Source organism: Salvia hispanica, chromosome 5, assembly GCF_023119035.1.
Source record: "Salvia hispanica cultivar TCC Black 2014 chromosome 5, UniMelb_Shisp_WGS_1.0, whole genome shotgun sequence".
Lineage (NCBI taxonomy): Eukaryota > Viridiplantae > Streptophyta > Magnoliopsida > Lamiales > Lamiaceae > Salvia > Salvia hispanica.
Window position 1 is genome coordinate 38,996,304 of NC_062969.1, and position 21,699 is coordinate 39,018,002.

The 21,699-nt window shown below is 36.4% G+C and overlaps 4 protein-coding genes across 4 annotated transcripts; 3 read left to right on the top strand and 1 right to left on the bottom strand.

Moving 5' to 3' along the window:
- Positions 1-12,473: 12,473 nt before the first annotated feature.
- Positions 12,474-14,310, bottom strand: LOC125186032 (ferruginol synthase-like). Its single transcript, XM_048082334.1, has 2 exons — positions 13,432-14,310; positions 12,474-13,185 (listed from the first exon to the last, which is right to left on the bottom strand). The coding sequence occupies exons 1-2, from the start codon at positions 14,308-14,310 to the stop codon at positions 12,574-12,576; spliced, it is 1,491 nt and encodes a 496-aa protein (XP_047938291.1). The 3' UTR covers positions 12,474-12,573.
- Positions 14,311-16,040: 1,730 nt separating this feature from the next.
- On the top strand, positions 16,041-17,096 carry LOC125190019 (F-box protein At5g18160-like). Its single transcript, XM_048087220.1, has 2 exons — positions 16,041-16,556; positions 16,782-17,096. The coding sequence occupies exons 1-2, from the start codon at positions 16,041-16,043 to the stop codon at positions 17,094-17,096; spliced, it is 831 nt and encodes a 276-aa protein (XP_047943177.1).
- Positions 17,097-17,859: 763 nt separating this feature from the next.
- On the top strand, positions 17,860-19,008 carry LOC125190020 (F-box protein At3g07870-like). Its single transcript, XM_048087221.1, has one exon. It carries the CDS (start codon positions 17,860-17,862, stop codon positions 19,006-19,008), a length of 1,149 nt encoding a protein of 382 aa, XP_047943178.1.
- A 720-nt stretch (positions 19,009-19,728) lies between these two features.
- LOC125191204 (F-box protein At3g07870-like) lies at positions 19,729-21,677 on the top strand. Its single transcript, XM_048088713.1, has 2 exons — positions 19,729-19,799; positions 20,326-21,677. The coding sequence occupies exon 2, from the start codon at positions 20,344-20,346 to the stop codon at positions 21,556-21,558; it is 1,215 nt and encodes a 404-aa protein (XP_047944670.1). The 5' UTR covers positions 19,729-19,799; positions 20,326-20,343; the 3' UTR covers positions 21,559-21,677.
- The last annotated feature ends 22 nt before the right edge of the window (positions 21,678-21,699 follow it).

Here is a 21,699-nt window from a genome sequence, read left to right on the forward strand (position 1 = left end):
ATGTTTATACACTAATAAAATTTACTACTTTTATCAAATGTATTATTGTGAGTATATGTTTATAATAAATTTACATTTATAGATCCACATAATAATATTTTTTTTTATTTAAAATAAATATCTCATATTTTGAAGAAAAAAATAAACCCATATCTATATCTATAATTTATATAAAAGGGGAGTTTTGAGAATAATTACATGAATGCCATTGATAGTATTGAATTTAAATATTGTGTTAACTTAAATGAAATATTAATACTATGACTCTTATTTTTTCCATGATTAACTACCCACTAATGACATTCATTGACACTTACCCACTAACTTTCATTATAATAATGATTTAATAATTCTATTTCTCCTTAATTCGTTTGCATATACAATAGAGAATTCCTCCAGATTTTGTAGATAAATTTGGTGAGAATATTCCGACAAGATGCAGGATGCGAGGGGAAAGAGAGATGAGTTGGGAAGTTGATGTGAAGAAAGTGAATGATTGTTGGTTTTTGGAAATGGGTTGGCCTAATTTTGTACAAGAAAATTCTCTACAAGATGGTGATTTTTGTGATGTTCCTCCCCCTTTTTATCTCTTCAATTATTCCATTTCAATCGTTTTTCTATGTGATCTCATTATATTCCTTTTGTTTTATTGATTTTTGAGCGTTTGTATTTATACACACATTTGTGTTCTGACTTTGCAATTGCGGGATGATTTCGAAGATGAAATTTTTAATTCTTATTTTTACAACTTTAATAATTGCGTGTGTGAACTGTGAACTGCATATGCTTTTATGCTCTGTTTACCTTATTTTTTCTTTTAATACTGCTGCTCTTTAATGGTTGATCATGGTTGATCATCAATCGTGTTGTTTATGTTGTTCTCCTTGCAGGTTTTTATGATGGAAGTGATGTATGTTTTGAAGTGTCGAGTTTAATTATGTGATTGTTTTTTCCTTTTCTTCATGTACTATTATAAAGTGTCAAATGTATAAATTTTTCATGTAGTACTTTATATGAATATTAGGTTGGTGGCAACTCTTATTCATTTGTTTTTCTTGGACATGGTATGGGTGGTAGATGCGGGATATTTTATTAGGGTATGCAACCAATTTTTGTTGTTTTTCGGCTAAATGCATGCATATTGATATCGGTTGTATATTCCATGCTATTTTGTTGTATTTTTGTTGATGCTTTTGATCGATATGGCTATCTTCTAATATATATTTATATATTGTTTTTATTGACATGTGTTTGTGATTGATCTTTTGTAGTATGAATCTAAAAGTGATTTAAATGATACGTGATTTGTGTGCAATTTTTGGGTTATAAACTTATTTGGTTATATGAGTTTTATGGGTACAATAAATTGCTATTGTATAAATTTGTGATTTTAGAACTTGAAATAATAATATTGTTTCTCATTCGGTATATGTGTTTTTTTTCTTTGTTTGATTTTATATTTTTTAATAATTGTTTTTATTTTACATATTTATGATTTCAGATTTCATGATATTTTTATGAATTTATAAAATCATTTTACAGCATAAAATAAGTTTAAATAAAAGAAAATGAGTCGTGCATCGTGCATCGCACGTGGGTGATACTAGTTAATATAAAATTAGGAGTAGTGATTTTAAGACATAATGTTTCTATGCCATATATAATATCATTTTTTTTCCCCATAATTACGATTTATATTTTGCGTATTATGCCCTCATTTCCACCATACTTATCATGTACCTTAATTCTACCATATTCATGTACTCCTCAATATTCTCTCCATTCCGACCACACCTCCGAAGAAGGATCCTCTGTTGTTTTGTAAATCACTGCACGACCTGTTGTGCATTAAACGCAAGAAATATTGAATGAAACGATAGAAAATGTGACTTATAAGTTTCTTTTATTTTTAATCGTTCCATATAATTATTATCTTTAGGCAATTAGTAATTCAAACATCATTCCATCCACATTAAAATTAAGATATAAAATTTTAAATAAGGTAAATACTAAATATCAATAAAACAAATGAGTTTTTAGCTGTTAGTTAATACTCCATCTATCCGCGAATAGGAGTCTCATTCCATTTCGGTACGGATTTTAATAAATGTTAAGAAAAATGGGTGGAAGAGATTTAGTCGAATATGGGTTCCACTTGTGTATATTAGTTTTAAATGAATGTGAGTGGAATGAGTAAGTGGAATGTGAGTATATTAGTTTTAAATGAATGTGAGTGGAATGAGTAAGTGGAATGTGAGCTCCCTTTACCATTTATGGTAATTATGAACCGGGACTCCTATTCGCGGACGGAAGGAGTAAATGAAAGAGGTATAGGTTCGGTGAGGTGGGCCCATGTGGATGGAATGATGTTTGAATTACTAATTGCCTAAAAGCATCTCCAAAAGGAAAGGTAAATAAAGAGATAAAGTCACATAACTACCATATTTACTTTTTTCTCATAAAAAAGCTTCCTCCAAAGGAAGAGATATTTGAGAAGGTATTATACATTTTCTCAATTTGAAGAAGTATCTTTACCTCTCCAGGTAAAATCTTAGACTACCATATTTGTCTTCTTTTCACGAAAAACCATTCTCCAAAGAGGAACGTATTTGAGAAGGTATATATACTTTATGTTTTTCAATGCATTTTGTAGTACTCCCTACGTCCCACAAAGATTGTCTCACTTTGACCGAGCACGGATTTTGAGAAATAAAATTAAAAGTAAGTTGAAAAAGTTAGTGGAATGTGGGTCCTACTTTTATATATTAGTTTTATAATAAAATTTACGTAGGAGTGAGTTAGTGGAATATGAGGTCCACTGCCAAAAATGATAAAAAAAAATGAAATAAGACGAATTTTATGGGACGGACGGAAATGGAAAAAATGGGACAATCTTTGTGGGACGGAGGGAGTATTATATTATTTTTTTAAAATTATTTACCTTTCTATATACTTCCTCCGTCCCGGATAATTCGTCTCAGTTTTCCATTTCGGTCCGTCCCACATAATTTGTCACATTTCACTTTTACAATTTTTGGTAGTGGACCCCATATTCCATTAACTCATTCCTACTCACATTTTATTATAAAACTAATATATAAAGGTAGGAGTCACATTCCACTAACTTTTTCAACCCACTTTTCATTACAATTCTTAAAACCCGTGCCCGGTCAAAGTGACCCGAATTATCCGGGACGGAGGGAGTACCTTTTCTCTTTGGAATGTGCATGATACTTTTTAGAAGGGTAAATTTCAATTTTGAAGAAAGTAAATACATGATATATCTTTTCTATATATCTTTTCTCCTGGACATGCTCTAAATATTATTAAATGGAATAACAATTAAAAATGAAAGAAACTTATAAGTTACATTCCCTACGTTTTATTCAATACTAGTGTTAACCCACGCGATATGCATGACTTAGAATATTTTCGTACTATTATTTTGATATTATGAATAAATAAAATAAGTCACAATATTATTACATAAGATTAAAAAATTGTAAAAGTCGAGAATCACTCAACGATGGCTTGATGACCAGACGCGATTAAACGGGCGTCGTGTTCCCACTCCCCAAGTATACGATCAAAGAAATTTATAAGTTCCCTTTTTGGAAAGCCTTCCTACATACTATTGGCTAGTACTCACACTGTTCTATAATAATAGAGTCATTTTTCCATTTTGGAAGTTTCATAGTAGTAGAGTCATTTCCTTTTTTTAGTAAAAAGTATCACATTTTCTCACTCTTACTTTTTCATCTCTCTACTTTTACCTCTCTTCTACTTTATTATCTTTTTATTTAATACTTTCTCCGTCCCAAGGAAGATGATCCCTTTCTTGGACGGCAATGTAATTTATGCAACTTTATTTTGTGTGTGGAGTGGAGATAATAAAGTAAAAGAGAGGGATTAAAGTAGAGAGAAAGGTATTTTCATTTTTAGTAATGGGCCATCTTGGTTGGGATAACCAAAAAGGAAAGTGTGTCATCTTCAATGGGACGGAGGGAGTACATTACACACCTTTTTCTTAATTTTCGTGCCGGAAAGAAATACCTCTACTACTATAGAACAGAAGAAGTATAAGGCAAGCCGGGATGTCAAACCCACAAAGAACGGTAACTCTAGCATAAGAGGATTAATCGCGGGAGGTGGTTGGCAGTGCAGCCACGCTTTATCTTTTTGGTTTCGTTTCTAATTGACTACCTAGACGGGAACTGATCAATAGAAAAGGTAACAACTTGGGCAAGTAAATTAACTAGGCAAGAACATGTGAGAAAGTACTAACACTTAAGCATTTAAGGAAAGAAGTAAAGTTGGGCTCGTACATGTGAATAGACATGCTAACTAAAGTGTGCCGATGGTAGAGAGTAGACATGTAGTCACATACAGTTGCAAACATTGGACATTGCAATGTACCTTGAGGTATGAAAGGGAGTAAAATGCGGAAAAGAAAAAGGTACTGAGTTACGGTGAACAGTGGGCGCAAGGTTCCACGTCCGAAAAACAAGGGGAGCAGCAAATTGTGCTGTCCTTCATGCTGAAATTAAGGAAACCCTAATTAACACCTAGGAAAACACGAAAATATACTTTGAAAGGATTTAAACACATAAATTAACTATAACGAAGAACAATCAATAATGTCTTCATCACTTTAGATATGAATCTTGAAGAAAAGAAGACCTAAACGCAAAGTGAGGCACGAAACGTTGACCAATTCAACTAACAGAAGCAGTTTACGCTAATCTAATCTACTCCATCTGCCTGCCACTAGGAGTCTCATTCATGGGTGGCACGGGATTTAAGTAATGTTAAAAAAAGTGGGTATAAAAAAGTTAGTGGAATAGAGGTCCTATTTGTATATATTAATTTTAAATAAAATGTGAGTGAAATGAGTTAGTGGAATGTGAGACCCTATTACCATTTATGGTAAAAGTGAACCGGGACTCTTATTCGCGGACGGACTAAAATGGAAAAACGGGACTCCTATTCACAGACAGAGGGAGTATCTAGAACATGAAAATACATATACTAATTAACTATGCATTGCGAGAAACTTGAAGTAAATGTTGAACAGAGACTTAACTACCAAACTTTGAGCTTTTAAAACTGAAATCGGTCGTCGTGAAAGCATTTAAGATTTCTACTAGAAAGCATAATGAATCACATAGCACGAAACATAACAACATGCATAGCTTGAGCAGAAATTGAATAAATTGGCGAAAGCTTGTAAACTTGAAATCTAGAGAACGATCTTGAAAACGTAGAGAATGCTTGTAGATAAAAACTAAGAAATCGAGTAAAGAAAGCTTGTAAATTAACTAAGAAAGCACATTGAAAGTTTAATGCAAGTCAAGTAGTATGTTACTAAATTTAACTAAGGAAAACGATTAAAAGTCTTCTTGAGCACACCCTCTTATATAGTTTTCAGCCAAGAGACAAGGAGCCCGGATCACGTGTGTCGCACATCCAATAGAGAGCACAGTCTTCAAGAAGTCCACCCTTTTAGTTTGCAGCTAGAACCGTTTGCTGGATTGAGTTCATGCCCCAAGTTGGCCAACTCTCTTGGCTTGAGCACCTGGAACCACTTGATCATCCTTCATTAGCGTGCAAAACCCTTCAATCTTCTTCTCTATCCCGGATCGTTCTATTTACCTAGTGCTTTCACATATCCTTCCCTTTTCGCACTGAAACCTTGCATCTAAACATGTAATTAACCTCATTATAGCGCAGAAGTGAACTAAAATACGTGGCACAATTCATCCTATCACTTGACATGACTTTATTTTATGAAAATATACTCGACATAAGTTCAGTGAGTGCATCAAGTACTCAGCCTTGCATGTGTTTATGAACGTGCAGGTTGACCTGTGACGAGCGCAGTGGGTGTTGAGCATAAAAGTAATGGAGATGCCTGTCAAATGTTCAAATATGTTGTATCTTCGAACATGACATTATTCTACTCTCGAATGCTTCCACTAAAGTTGTTTCATTTATCGTTTGATATTGTTGAATATTGTTTCTTTTAGTTGTTGAAGTACTGAGATTGGATACTCTAATTTGAATCCAAGTTTCGTGCCCGTTGATTGTTTTTTCCTTTCTTTCCCGCTTTTTTAGTCCCACACTAGTCACGATCAACTGAACTTTCTACCCTTAGAAAAAGAGCGATCTTGACATGATTTTACTTACCTTGAAAAGTATGAACTCTTTCTTTTTTAATCCGTCCCTCAAAAATATAAACATTCTAATTTTGGAAATAAATCACTCTCTCTTCTCTCCTCATTAAAATCCAATCACCTTTTTCAATTTCATTTCACACAACTACTCCACCTAAAATCGCATCATTCAAGAATGTGGACATTTTGAATGAGACGGAGGAAATACTAATTTTGAATACTCCTCCCGTCCACGTTTCTTGAAGCGTTTTTTTTCATCACGGGATTTTAGAAAGTTGTGTTTAGTGGGTTAAATAAAGTAGAGAGAGAATAAAGTAAGAGAAAAAAGAGAGAGTAAAGTAAGGGCATTAGCAATGGGGGCCGATCCCCATAGCCAATGGATCAACCCCCCACCCCCCCTGCCTTCCATGGGTCACCATTGTGGGGAGGGATCCCATCTCCCTTCCCCTTCGCCTCCGCCCTTCCGCCGATAAATCGGCCAAGCCGATGCCCCTATCGGCTCTGCATCGGCCCGCGATAGGCTTCCATTGCAGAAACTCGGGCCGATGACGGAGCCGATTATCTTTTTTTTTTAATTAATTTTTTAATTTTTTTCTCCTATATAAATACCTCAATCCTCTTCATTTCACACACCCACATGCTTTACTTCACAATTTATCTCACTATAAATGTTTAATTTCACCTACAATTCGGATTCCGATTCCGACATTGACATGCGCCAAGCCGAAGCCCATCATGCACTCCAACGTGATATGATTGAAGAACTTTGGTCACGGAGGGGCTGATGTTTTATTTAAATTCGTTTCTCATTGTATTCTGTTTCCCAATATTGTAAAACATCGAAGAATGAATTTATTAGTTTTTGAAATGAAATGAAATGAGATAGGCTCTGGGATGGGCTCTCCATTGCAGGGAGATAGGCTCTGGGATGGGTCTGCTGACGTAGCAGGAAAAAATAGAGATAAGCTCTGAGGTGGGCTCCAGAGAAGGGGCCTTATAGCTAATGCCCTAAAAGAAAAAATAAAGTAGGTGAGATTAGATGTTCTGTTTTTAGCCAAAAAAAATAAATGACTCAAGTTGTAATAGCCTGGATTTCTAGGGTATAATAAATATGGCGACTGCTAATAAGGCGGACTTAAAAGCAATAAGGACATAGGCTAGAGTTTCATTTAAAGAGATTTGACCAAGGTATTAAACGAACTATCAAAGCAATAAGTCAATGGTTTAATCAAGAAAATCAATGAAGAATAGATATCATAAACTATGATAAAAAATCAAGGGTTTGACATAAATCCAACAAAACACAATATGTCTCAATCTTCTAATTCAAAAGGAACAAGTTCAAAACAACCAAATGATAATAAGTTTCATATTTAGCGGAAGCAACCAAGAGAAAAGTGAAGAACGTGTATGAAGACACAACTCTACTTGATGTTTCAAACGATCAAATCATTATTCAATTTATTAGCTCAACACCGCCACCCGCTCGTCATTGCTCAACCTACACATAGGGAAAACACATGCAGGGCTAGAGGTGGCCAAACCCAACCGGACCGGAGGTTAACCGCCGGTTCCCAACCGACGGGTCGGAACCGGAACCGAAACCGGACGACGGTTCCGGTTCGAAATCCGGTTTAGGGTTTATAACGGGCCGGTTACGGTTCAAAAAATATGAAACCGGAACGGGCGGTTAACCGCCGGTTAACCGGGAAAATATAGCCGTCGCCGGTAGGTTCCTAGGGTTGCAGACGTAGGGCTGAAAAAGGTCGAAAAACCACCGGTTTGTGTCGGAAAACCGCCGGTTCCCGACGGTTCAGGGCTAGGGTTGCAGGTGTAGGCGTAGGGTTGCAACGTAGGGTCTGAAAAGGTGTCGGAAACCGCCGGTTTTTGGTCAGAAACCGGCGGTTTTATGACACAAACCGACGGTTTTCGACCGTTTTCAAAGTCTCTTTGGATTTTACTATAAAATTTAAAAGTTATAACTATAAGATTTAAATAAAAAATAAAAATAAAAAATAAATAAGAACCGGAACCGAACTGGAACCGGCCCGGAACCGCCGGAACCGCTGAAAAACCGGCGGTTAGTAACCGGAATCGGAACCGGCGGTAACCGGCGGTTAAACCGGAACCGGATAACCGGTATCCGGGCCGGTTACAGTTCAAGCATTCGACGAACCGGAACCGGCGGTTTTTGAACCGTGGTCATGTCTATGCAGGGCTGAGTATTTTAAACATACTCAATGGACTCGTGTCAAAACATTTTAATAGTTATGCCACCCTTACCATAGTGAACTCGAGTTTGCATTTATTTAAAAGAATATCATCGAGTATCACAAAATAATCTCATGGACTGGCCAGTCAAACAATACCTCCTATTTTCTCATCCATCAACAATTTCATGGTGCGACAAAAGTATGATTATCATATCACTTTTATTCGCAAGTAAGTCTCAATCATTGATCAAAATCATGCATGTTCTCAACGTTTCCCGTTTTCCTATTAATTCATTTTAATATCACCATTCAAAATCAAAGTATGATTATCATATCACTTTTATTCGCACCACAACTCCAGATCTATCATCAAAATATGTCACGCATGAGTGTTTCACAACACACTTCACACGCACATACATGTGCACGCACACCGAGGCATGCACACACACACACGGTTTCACACACACACACACATATGCATCCCATTCATCAATTAATTTCCCCTTCACTCAATCTAAATGCATGTGGACTCAAGAACACCGATTAATCGGTAGATGAAGAAAAGATCAAAATATAAATACCTTTTTCGATAGAATGAACGCTAGAAACAAAGTAGTAGCCTTGATTCTTCAAAGATTCTTGAGTTTCAACTTCAATTCTTCTCCAAAGATGAAGAAATTTTGGTGAATAGTAGAACAAAATTTTGAGAGAGTGGGGAGAGAGGGGAGAGACGTGATTTTGGGGTGTGGGGCGTTTTTTTGTGATCTAGGGTTAGGGTTTTCACTCTTATTTATAGAGTGCAAGATATAATCCCATAATTAAATAAATAAAAGATTTGGAAGAGATTTGGGAGAGGGATGGTGTTAAATCTGGTGAGATATATGGGGATTTCGAATTCCTATGCTATTTATTAGCATATGATTTAATTTGGATATTTCATGGAGTAGAATAAAATATCACGGAGCAGAATAAAAATAATAAATCCCCCACTAAGAATAGGAAATAGGCGTGATTTATTGATTCCTCCACAAAGAATAAATTTCAAATATTATTTAAAATAAGATATGGCAAGATCTCCTTAGATATGGTAAGATATGCTAGGATATTTGAATTTATTTATGGAAGAGAATAAACAAGAGATCAAATAATATAATAAAATAATCCCTTCTCCCATAAATAGGAGATTTTCGAAAATCTCCTTGAAATCATCATAGGGGTCGAATTCCATGTAAATAAATAATGCTCCTAATCAATTCTCACTCATCCCTTAGGAAAATAATTCACCCCAATATTATTTCACCCCGTATCAAAGTATTCACATATTCGCATCACAAAATCCACCATTCAAATTTCACCTCCACGTCACCTTTTCATCGACTTTGACCACGGCCACGTCATATTTTCCACAATATTGACTATTCAATAGCCACGTCATATATTCAACAAGTTTGACCATTCAACTCCATCTCAACTCCAAATCGCAATTAGGTCACAAGAAATCATGCAATAAATTACTCATAATTAAATCCACATATATCATAGCATTAAAAGCATTTAATGCAAAAAATTTCACGCCTCAAAAATTAGGGTTCGAAAAAGTGGGATGTTACACAAGTAACTTGGGACAACCCAAAATGGAGTATGACTCAAGTAACTTGGGACGGAGGGAGTACGATTTAGTGAACAATTCAAAATTTATCGACAAACGATACGAGGACGTCTCATCCGCCATCACACATGCAAACATGCAAGATGCCGCATCATGAACTGCGGTCGTTTGCAAAGCACAGCAGCTGTGCCGCGCAGCTCTCGGCCTGCTCGTTACACCTCGGTACAACCCTCAACAAGGACTTCCGGCAGCTCCCATTACAACCGCTGTCATCAACATCTATTGCACCGATCAGCTCTCTGTGTCCTTGATACGAGCATTATTTAGTTAGTTAAATTAGGGATTTGCGTTGTTTTTCTATATCTTTGTTTTCTTGTTCATTAAGTTAGTTACTAGTGTTAACCCACGTGCGATACACGACGAAATATTTTTTGGTCATACGATTTTAAATTGTTAATCGATTAATTAAAATAAGAAAAAATATAATTATATAAGATTTAAAATGGAAAAATATACTACTATATAATAAAAAATTCAATAAATATATACTCCTCAACTCATTTTACATCTAAAGACATTAAATTAAACATATTTAAAATGGAATTAAGACAAATACAATTATTTGGACAATGATAAAGAGACTATATTAAGTGTTGACATTTTTGAAATATATGTTTAGAACAATCCTTCATATTTCTCTACTAAAAATAATAAATTGTGTAAAGATGAAGATAAATACTATGTATGTTTGAGTTAAGGATGTTACAATTCTTCCCTCTCTAAGAACTGTAAAAAATATTAGGAAAAAATTCTGGAACTATATACACGCGGTACTCTAACTATTGTAATCAAAGAAAAAAACAACAATAAATGAAATGGAAATTACAATGAAAATTAATCAAGAAAAATCCTCTTTCCGCAAGACAAAATTACATCACGGTTAGTGCTCTCGGATCGACGTATTTTCCCCAAAGATGAAACGATTTCCTCCTAGTGTATATAACATCTCAAACCTGCTAGGCACCTATAAACTTGATGGGGCTCCAAAATCAAGAAAATCAATGTTCCTAAAATGTGCAATAAAATGTTGAGAGCTTGAGAGAGAATGAAGAATGTTTTATTAGTGTGTATTTCATCCAGAACTCTATGCCTTTTATAGGTACAAAATTAGTACATGAGAGATCATGAAATTAAAACATCATAAATTATAAAATCAAGACAATATAGGTTACAAAATTTGTTAAATGATCCTTATTCTATTTAAATATTTGTAACCACCAATGAGTCTTGTAGTGCTTTAAGAATTAGTCAAATGCTCATTAAAATATCTAATAAATATTCATAAGAGTTACTTAAAATGTTCAAATTGGTCCATAACTTATAAATATTCCATAATAAGGACAAAACATATAAATATTTCAAAAAAGACCAAAACTCGCATTTTATATATGTATAGATTAGCATTATATATAGGAGTTATTGTAATAATTTGAAAAATCAATCAAGAATATCAGTATTATTTTTCATTCTCTTCTCCAAAGTGAGAAAACCGTCTTGCCCGAAGGGCGAATCGGGCACTCACCCGCGACATATATTTATCGATCGCCGATCAGCCCGATAGGAAGTTTATCCTACCAGTCCTCGCCATCTACTTATGTTGGGAACTGGCACGTGCCTAAAAAATTTGATTTACGGCTCATTTATTGCTAGAAATTAGTTATAGTCTATATAGGGTGGGTTAATTGGAGCTATAGGGTGGGTTAATTATACTCTATATAGGCCATGGAGCTAATTTGTAGGTCAATTTTTTGTAAATATAGTTGCAATAGTAATGTTTGTATCATCTTAATTAAATAGGGAATAAGTAGAAGAGCATAGGATATAAACTTTTTCTATCTCTCTCTTACTTTCTCTGTCCGTCTTTTTCTATCTCTCTCTTACTTTCTCTGTCCGTGAAATGTTGTCCACTTTATTTTATTTTTTTCTTTTTCCATTTTTGATAAATGGATTCCACTTTCCACTAAATCATTACACTCACATTTTATTATAAATATAATATATAAATGTATGGCCTACATTCCACTAACTTTTTTATTCACTTTTTTTCACATTTCTTAAAATCCTTGCCGAGTCAGACTTGGACAATATTTTGTGGATGGATGGAGTACTTTACTAATTAAGAATTAAAAATTATGCAAAACCAATTGTTCATACTTTTTCAGGGACATCAGAGGGAGTATTGTACTACACAAGTGCATTTACTATAGTGGGACGGGGGTAGTAATATTTTTGATAATAGTCCTCATTTCCATTATATTTCTTGAAACTCGTACCCAATCAAAGTGTGATAAGCCGGAGGGAGTAACTATATTTTACAAAACCGGATCGAACGGATTTATTCGAGAATGTATAAATTGCTAAAAGGTGAGCTTTCGAATTTCAATTTACATATGTTACGTTGTCGTACAATGCTTATACATGGAAGTGTAAATAGAAATTCAATTACATGAGGGTAAATAGTAAATACAGATATTGAGGTTGAATAAAAATTTATTTAGAGATGGAAGTGGAAACATCATGCCTTGTTGTTATATGGGATGATCTTGAGCGGACGTGCCCGGCGAACCGAAAACCCACAAAACACACCCTTGGCTTCGTCATTGCTCGCGTCCGGCCGCTCAAGTTTCCAATCAAAGTTGTGAACCAGAGTTGCCGGCACCGTATGCAGAATCCTGTTGGCCAACGGCATACCCGGGCAGACCCTTCTACCCGACCCGAACGGAATCAGCTCGAAATCCTGGCCTTTAAAGTCTATCTTCTGATTGAGGAATCTTTCCGGCTCAAATGCAAGCGGATTCTTCCAGATTCTGGAGTCCCTCCCCATAGCCCACGCGTTGACCAGCACCTGTGTTCCCTTGGGAATGAGGTAGCCGTTCACCACTTGATCGCTCTCTGCTTTGCGGGGAACGAGCATAGCAGCCGGAGGGTGGAGCCGCAACGACTCCTTCACCACTGCCTGCAGATACGGAAGCTTCGATATCTTTGATTCCTCCACCACCTTCTCCTCCCCCATCACGCTCTTCAGCTCCGCCTTCACCGTTGCCATTTTCTCCGGGTGCGATACTAGCTCTTGCATTATCCACTCAATCACCGTCATGTTCGTCTCTGCTCCTCCAACGAACAATTCCTGATCCATCCAACACAATTTAAGATTACGACTCACGATTTTTTACTTTTTTCGCGTAATATCATATTTTGGTCGTTATGTCAAGCTAAATTGGTAGTAACTTACAATCATTTGAATTATTTTTTTGTGATGATTTCAGGTTAGGTTAGGATATGACCTTATTGAGTTAGATCGATATCGATTTGACCTAATAGCTACCAAATCCACATGATTTGTGTAGAAATAATTTTTTTTAAAAAAAATTACCAGCAAGAGATGGTTAAAATGTGCAGCCGTCAAGTTGTTATCTTTGGCCTGAAGAGAATCCACAATGACATCCAAGAAGTCATCCTTCTTGGGAGCATTGGGATTCTCTCTTCGGAATTGGATCCTCTCATCGAGATAGCCCTCGATTAAATCCAGTAATCTACCGAACTTAGCCTCGGACAAACGCTTGACCCCCTGCAGGTCGAACGGCCTCAAGATGGGGAAGTAGTCGGCATAGTTAGGCACGCTGGCGATGCTGGCGACGCCTTCCATGATCTCCTTGAACTCCATAGTGACTTCGGAGTCGAACTCTGTGGCCTGCATCGAGAACAGAGTGGCTGACATGAGGTTGAGCGTGGTGATGAATGCGGCCTCGTTGATATTAACGGCCCTGCCTTCCTCCGCGCATTTTTGGGCTTGGCCGAGCAGCTGCTGCAGCTTCTGCCTGCGGAGATCTTGGCTTCTCTCCAAGCTCTGGCTCGAGAACATCTGCTCCTTGCATATCTTTCGCATGTCGCGCCACTTGTCCCCCACGGGAATGAACCCAATAGAGATCTCGCTGTGGCCGCACGCCTCAAGTGCCTGCACTGCGGTTCGCCCCGAGAATACCTGCCCGTGTTTGAGCAGGATCTCCTTGGCCATCTCCGGGGAGGAGACCACAACGGTGTATAGGCTGCCGAGGTGGATGGACATCAGAGAGCCGTATTGCTTCGATAATTTGGTGAATGTCTCGTGGGGTTGGGACCCGAGCTGCAGCATGTTTCCGATGATGGGGAGGGGCATTGGCCCGGGCGGGAGCCTCTTCCGGCGCCGGAAGGAGATCAACCATGTTACGGCGATGATGAGGAATAAAGCGGCCAGGAAAGGGAAGTAATCCATTTTTTCCTCTTTTCTGTCTTAAGGACTAGATTTGACTTGTTTTATAGAGGCACATAGGCCACCACACTATCGTCCTAAGGAGTACTTATTGTCATACTTACATGTGATTTATATGTGATTTGTTTTGACATAGGGTGGGCTGATTGGTGGCCATGGACTAATGAGTAGCCTTAATTTTCTACAAATAGAGTAGCTTTATTTAAGCGAGCTAAGGGAATAAACCATTCTCATTTTAGTCAAATACTCTCTCTGTCCCACTAAAAATGAAACGTTTTCGTTTTTGGGTTGTACCATTAAAACTATAACGTTTATTAAAATAGAAATAACTTTCTCTCTACTTTTCTTTCTCTCTTACTTTACTCTTTTTTCTTTAAGTCACAAAACAACACTAAATAAAATCATATCCCGAAAAGCAAACGTTTCATATTTATTGGGACGGAGAGAGTAATATTCTAAAAGTAATTCTCATCATGATCATTTCGTAATTTTTGATGCGACACGATAATCTAGCATGAATGCGTTTCAATTTTTGTATTATTAAAAAATAATTTTTTTTAGTCTGAGTCTGACATAAACAAACAAATACTCATGATATGCTATGTATAATGCTAGCTTAATGTTTCTGTTTAAATTCTAGCTGATGATGTATGGGCCTAATTAAATCCTATTTATACTTAATGTGGTATAAAATACAATCACAAAAGTATCTATCTATTCCTTTTCTTTCAATATCTTACATACAAAATTTCACGAAAATATATTAGTATTTCTTATGAAAAAATAATCTTATTTTTCTATTTAGATCTATCCATCAAAACAAATCTCAATCTATTAATAATAAATTTCTCTAATAAAGTGAGTCCAATTTTTCCACTAATATATACATAACCACTTTTTTTTCTAAATATTTTTCATATACTCCTCAGCGGCGCCGCTCTCAAGATCCGCCTCTCCACTGCATTCAACACGAAGGTGAATCTCATTACAATAAGCTTCCTTATTTCACATTTAAGTTTTTCTTATATTCAATTTTGTTGTTATCATGCAATTTGCTGCTATAATATTGACATATTTTGTTGCTCCATTTTATGCATATATAACCTAGAACCGATTTCTTTTAAAGAGAGATTTCGGAAAAAGAGATTAATTTCACCGATCTTTCGAAATTAGGGATTAAATTCATCGACTTTTCAAAATATGGGATCGAGACATGCGAATTTTTCAGAACAGGGGTTTTTTGAGTTTTTCTCTTTTTTCTATTCTTTTTTCTTATTACTTTACTAACAAAATATATGAAATGACCAAACTATCCCATAAATTATTGACCCCAATAATTTATACATCACTCAGGTAGGTCTGCAAATAGAATTAGGGTGAATATATTATGGGATAATTTGGTCATTTCATATATTTTGTAAGTGAAATAATAAGAAAAAATAATAGAAAAAAGAGAAAAACTCAAAAAACCCCTGTTCTGAAAAATTCGCATGTCTCGATCCCATATTCTGAAAGGTCGACGAATTTAATCCCTAATTTCGAAAGATCGGCGAAATTAATCCCTTTTTCCGAAATCTCTCTTTTTTAAACGGCTTAGGGATTTGGCCTAGTTTCAGTTTATTGTAATATTAGGATTTGGCGACCTAAATTTTGTTTGATGTTGTAAATTAATATTTTGGTGTTGCCCTGTTTTACTTTTTTTTTTTTTGTTAATGATCAAGGGGTTATGCAAAATGGGCGAAGATTTCTTCCAATATCTACCATCAGATATCATAGTAAATATCCTCTCAAGACTCCCCACTTATGCTGCTATGCTCTGCAAGTGTGTTTGTAAGTCATGGCGCGTTCTTCTCGCTTCCCCCGAGTTTGTGAATTCCCATATATCTAGATTAGTCCTGTGCATTGCCGTTGAAACACACTCAAAGTCATACGAAGTCATGGAGATCGTGGATGAGCTTGCCGACTTTGATGAGGAGTTTAGTTGGTGTGCAGACTTCAACTTCGAACTCCCCTTTGATGAGCCAATCCATAGTTCGGTCAATGGTTTGATCTTTCTAAGAGGCGTCGGTCATGAAGATCTTATCATGTGCAATCCAGTCACACGTGACTATTTCAAGCTCCCTCGACAAACCACCTCAAAAGATCAATTTGCGTTGGAGAGTTTTGGATTTGGAGTGAGCAGAACGACCAGGCAGTATAAGGTGGTTAGGGTTTTCGAGGAAAAACCTAAGTACAAATTCAAGTGCCAAGTATACACTGTTTGAACCGGAACGTGGAGAAAGGTTTCCTCTGGTAGCTCTCACAGGCTTTTTGATGGCCGTGGAGGGTTACTTTTTAATGGAAATCTTCATTGGGGGTACTTGAGAAAATTGCGGGTGATTGGGTCGAACGGATTTCTTGCCTTGATCTTGAAACGGAGCTCTTTAGCACCTTTTCTGCACCTTATCCGTGTGATATAATACCTTTTTTTGAAGACACTATGTGATCTAGAGCTTGCAATTTGGTCGATGAAGGAATATGGAGATGAGAAAACTTGGACAGAGGAAGTTTTAACCGGCGATTCCTTAAGGGGGCATGCTGTACATCATGTTTGCCCAATCAAAGTTTTCAAAAATGGTGACATCTTGCTAGAATGTGATAGGGACAAACTATTTTACTACAACAAGACGAAAACTCACTATGAGTTCTTTATTCAAGAGGATAGTGATGTGTATATCTCTACGACCGGGTATTCCCCAAGCTTTCTCACTCTCAAGAATTTTGTGACGGAGAATGTGAGCTCGTTTTGAGCTGTGACTGTTGTTTGATGAGATACATGGATGGTGAGGGGCATGCTTGTAACTCTTTTGCTAAGAAGATAACTAGTATTTGTATTTTCTCAGATTTTATAGTGATCTATTGAGTAGCTGTCTTGCCTTATTAGTTCTATTATGGAGTTCACAAAATTGACATGAATTTCGAAACTAATTGTATACATATATTACATATATCACTATTGCATTCAGAGTCTTGCACTCTTGCTATTTAAAATTTCACGTAGCATTGTAATGTGCATTCAAGACTTGGAGGCTAAGCAAGTCTATTTTATATTTATTTATTTCCTAATTAATAGAATTGGTATATGGAAAAATATTAAAGTTTCCTTTCCAGTTTAATTTTTTCCATAAGTTTGATTTTCTTTTGCTTATATAAAGATCTTATTGTTGGACTACAAAGCCATAGCCATACCTTTGAATAATAATTTTATTATAGAATTTAGTCAAACGATCCAATCTCCTGCCGTGTTCTTCGCTGAATCCTCGGTAAGCACATCACTCTCTTTATTTTATTTAATTTTTACTTTGTTCTCTTTATTTAACTTTTCAAACAACATTGCTTGAGATCTTAAACGAGATGAGTGTCCTAATTTTAGGATTCTATTCAATTTTGTAATCTGCAAATTTTGTAAGACCAAAGCAATATTAATATTTTGCTGCTGCTCTCATTTCACTTTTTTGATAATGATGAAGGGTGTTATTAAGTTGAGAAATGAAAACTGTCGATAATTCCAAAATGGGTGAAGATTTCTTCAAATATCTACCATCAAAAATCGTAGTAGAAATTCTCTCAAGACTTCCCACTCGAGCCGCTATGGCCTGCAAGTTTGTTTGTAAGTCCTGGCTTAGTCTGCTGGCTACTCCCGAGTTTGTGAATTCCCATATTTCTAGATCAGTCCCTGGCCTCCTTGTTAAAACACACTCAACAAGCTCATACGATGTCATTGAATTTGTGGATGAACTTCGCCTCGACTTTGATAAGGAGCATCGTTGGAATGTAGCCTTCAACTTCAAACTCCCTTTTGACGAACCAACTCATAGTTCGGTCAATGGTTTGATCTTTCTTAGAGACTTTGGTCGTGGTGATCTTATCCTGTGCAATCCAATCACTCGTGAATATATCAAACTCCCTTGTCCTCCCAAAACTACCACCGCAGTTGATCTTGAAATGGATACTTTTGGATTTGGGGTGAGCAGAACGTCTGGCCAATATAAGGTGGTCAGGGTTTTCGTTGAAGCACCACGAAAAGAGGCATACAAACATGATCACCTATTACCGTTTGCATGCCAAGTATACACCGTTGGAACCGGATTGTGGAGAAATGTTCCTTCTGGAAGCCCGCCGCTTAGGTTTTTTGACTTCCATGGCGGGGTACTTTTGAATGGAAATCTTCATTTGATGGCATTGGAAATGACAACAGACGGCTTGGTTGAACGGATTTGTTGTTTTGATCTCGAAACAGAACTTTTTAGCACATTTTCTGTACCTCCTCCTTGTGGTATCGGTGAACGCTATTGTAAGACGCCATCTGTTTTCAGGGATTGCCTCTGTTTAAGCCATATTTCATCCGATGGGGAGATTGTGATCTGGTTGATGAAGGAATACGGAGATGACAATTCTTGGACAAGGGAAGTTTTCGTTTGCGAAGTTGATATAGGATTTGTTGGTGAGCGTCATGTTTGGCCAATCAGAGTTTTCGAAAATGGAGATATCTTGATGGAAGAGGAAGACAAGCCATTCTACTACTCCAACAAGACGAAAACTTTCGACAATGACATCTCGTTTCGAGGGGATCGTGGTTCTTACTATACCTCTATGACCATGTATGCCTCAAGCTTTCTCACTCTGAAGAATTTTGTGACGGAGAATGTGAGCTCATTTTGATGGTGACACAAATTGTGTTATTTCACTAGGAAGAAGACTTAGTTTTATTTCTACAACAAATTTTTGCCTTATTCATTTCTGGTTTTTGCTTTTAGCTTTTTGTTCTGTTTCCAGTCCCTCACCTTTTAAATTTCTTCTACTTCAAATACAATTTTATTGATGTTTCACCCACTTTTGATAAATTTCAAATTATGATTACAAATTATCTATATTAAAGCGTGAATATTGTGGAACAAAGATGTGCTACCATGACTCATGAGGATTATAAGATTATTAGTTATTCCATTCTTATTTAGAAGATGATAATTATTAACAATTTTTTTAGTAAATGTCGAAGGGGAACTGCTCAATCTATGTTACAAATAGGAGTAATTTATTGTCACAAACTTTAATATATCCTCATATAAAATTGAAGGTTTTGAATTTAATCGATTATGCAAAATTCATGGCAAACTTTATGTTTTCTTCAAATGTAATCAACTTGCATCTGTATTTAAAAAATGATTGAAAACTTGCAAAGGTTTTAATAGTTCTATTCAACTTCTCCCGGTATTTTCTTTATTAGTACGACTATTTTATACCCATAATACTCAATATTAAAATTGTCGTCATATTTATTAAAATTTGCGTCATATTTAGAAAGCATTTATCTATTAAAAAAATTCATTTTTTTTCTCATTTAAAGTGGCGGAAAAAGCGTCATTTTAAAATCTCATAACATTTCGAACCATTTTCACTGCAGCGGCGCCGCTCTCACCAGCCGCCGTCTCCACCGCATTTTCCACCAGAAGGTGAATGAACTTTCTTATTCAACACTCCACACTTTCTATCACTCTGTTTTTAGCTCATTTCCTATCTGCTATGCCTTTGTTTTTGGGATTTCGCTGCAAATTGAAGGTTATTTTACTCTTTTTTTTGCCGTTTTTTTTGTAAAACTACAGCATCCTTGTATTTTGATTGTTGTAGAAATTGTTTTAGCAGTAACAAATTTTCCAATTTAAGTATTGTAGAATGCGTTAGGGTTTTAGGCTGATATTCAATTATGTTGTAATCCTGCATTTTGATGTTATAATACTCAATTAAGATTATGTTGCTGCAGATTTTAGTATATGTATAACCTATAACCTAAAGCCGAGTTAGTATTGCATTATTTGTACTTTGGTTTGGGACCAAATTATTTTTTTGGGGGAATGGATTAGGGATTAGGCCTAAATTCAATTTTGTCATAGTATTAGGATTTGGAGACCTACATTTTGATGTTGTAAATTACACTTGCAAGTGTGTTACTCTGACTTTACTTTTTTGTTAATGCTGAAGGTGTTATTAAGCTGAGAGATGAAAACTGCTGATAATTCCAAAATGGGTGAAGATTTCTTCAAATATCTACAATCAGAAATTGTATTAAATATCTTCTCAAGACTCCCCACACGAGCAGCTATGGCCTGCAAGTGTGTTTGTAAGCCATGGCTCAGTATGCTCACTACTCCTAAGTTTGTGAATTCACATATGTCTAGATCAGTCCCGAGCATTGCTATTGAAACAAACTCAAAGTGTTACGATATCATTGAATTTACGGATGAGCTTGACCTCAACTTTGATGGACCAATTCGTAGTATGCCTAATGATTTTGATAAGGAGCATCGTTGGGACGTAACCTTCAACTTCGTACTCCCTTTTGATGGAATACTTCAGAGTTCAGCTAATGGTTTGATCTTTCTAAGAGACTTTGGTCATGATGATCTTATCCTGTGCAATCCGGTCACACGTGACTATCTCAAGCTCCCTTGTCCTCGACAAACCTCTCCAAAAGTTCCGAATGCAATGGATAATTTTGGATTTGGAGTAAGCGGAACGCCCGGACAATATAAGGTGGTTAGGATTTTCGCTGAAGCACCTGAACGACGAGAGGGTTTCAAAAATGCTTGCCAAGTCTACACAGTTGGAACCGGATCGTGGAGAAATGTTCCCTTTGGTAAGCCGCTCGGGTTTTGTGACGACATTGGAGGGGTACATCTGAATGGAAATCTTTATTGGATGGTAGCAAAAACAACAAGTGGCTTTTGTAGATGGATTTCTTCCTTTGATCTTGAAATGGAACTTTTTATCACCTTCGCTGCACCTCCTCCTCGTGGTAGAGATTTTCTCTTCGGTAGGTCACTCTGTGTTTTGAGGGGTTGCCTTTGTGTAAGCGACATTTCACACAATGGGCCCGACATTGACGATGATGAGGACGACATTCCAAACGATGGGCATGTTATAATCTGGATGTTGAAGGGAGATGACAACAGTTGGTCAAAGATATTTGTCATCCCTAAAGTTGAACGGTCTGCTGGTTTAGGTAATGTTTGGCCGATTATAATTTTCAAAAATGGTGACGCGTTGATAGAATGGGACGATGGCATGATATTCTTCTACTCCAAAAAGAGGAGAAATTTTGACTGCGAGGTCATGTCTCTAGAGGGTCGTGAACCGTTCACCTCTACGATCATGTATGCCCCAAGCTTTGTCTCTCTCAAGAGTTTTTCGATGGAGAATGTAAGCTCATTTTGAGTCGTGACTGTAGTTTGTGTAGCTTCTTTCATGTCTGGTGCTGTAATGCATGAATGGTGAGGAACATGAGAGATTAAACCTCTTTTGCCAAGATAATATTATTAGTTTCTTGGGTTTTATTTGTGATCTGGAGTAGCTTTC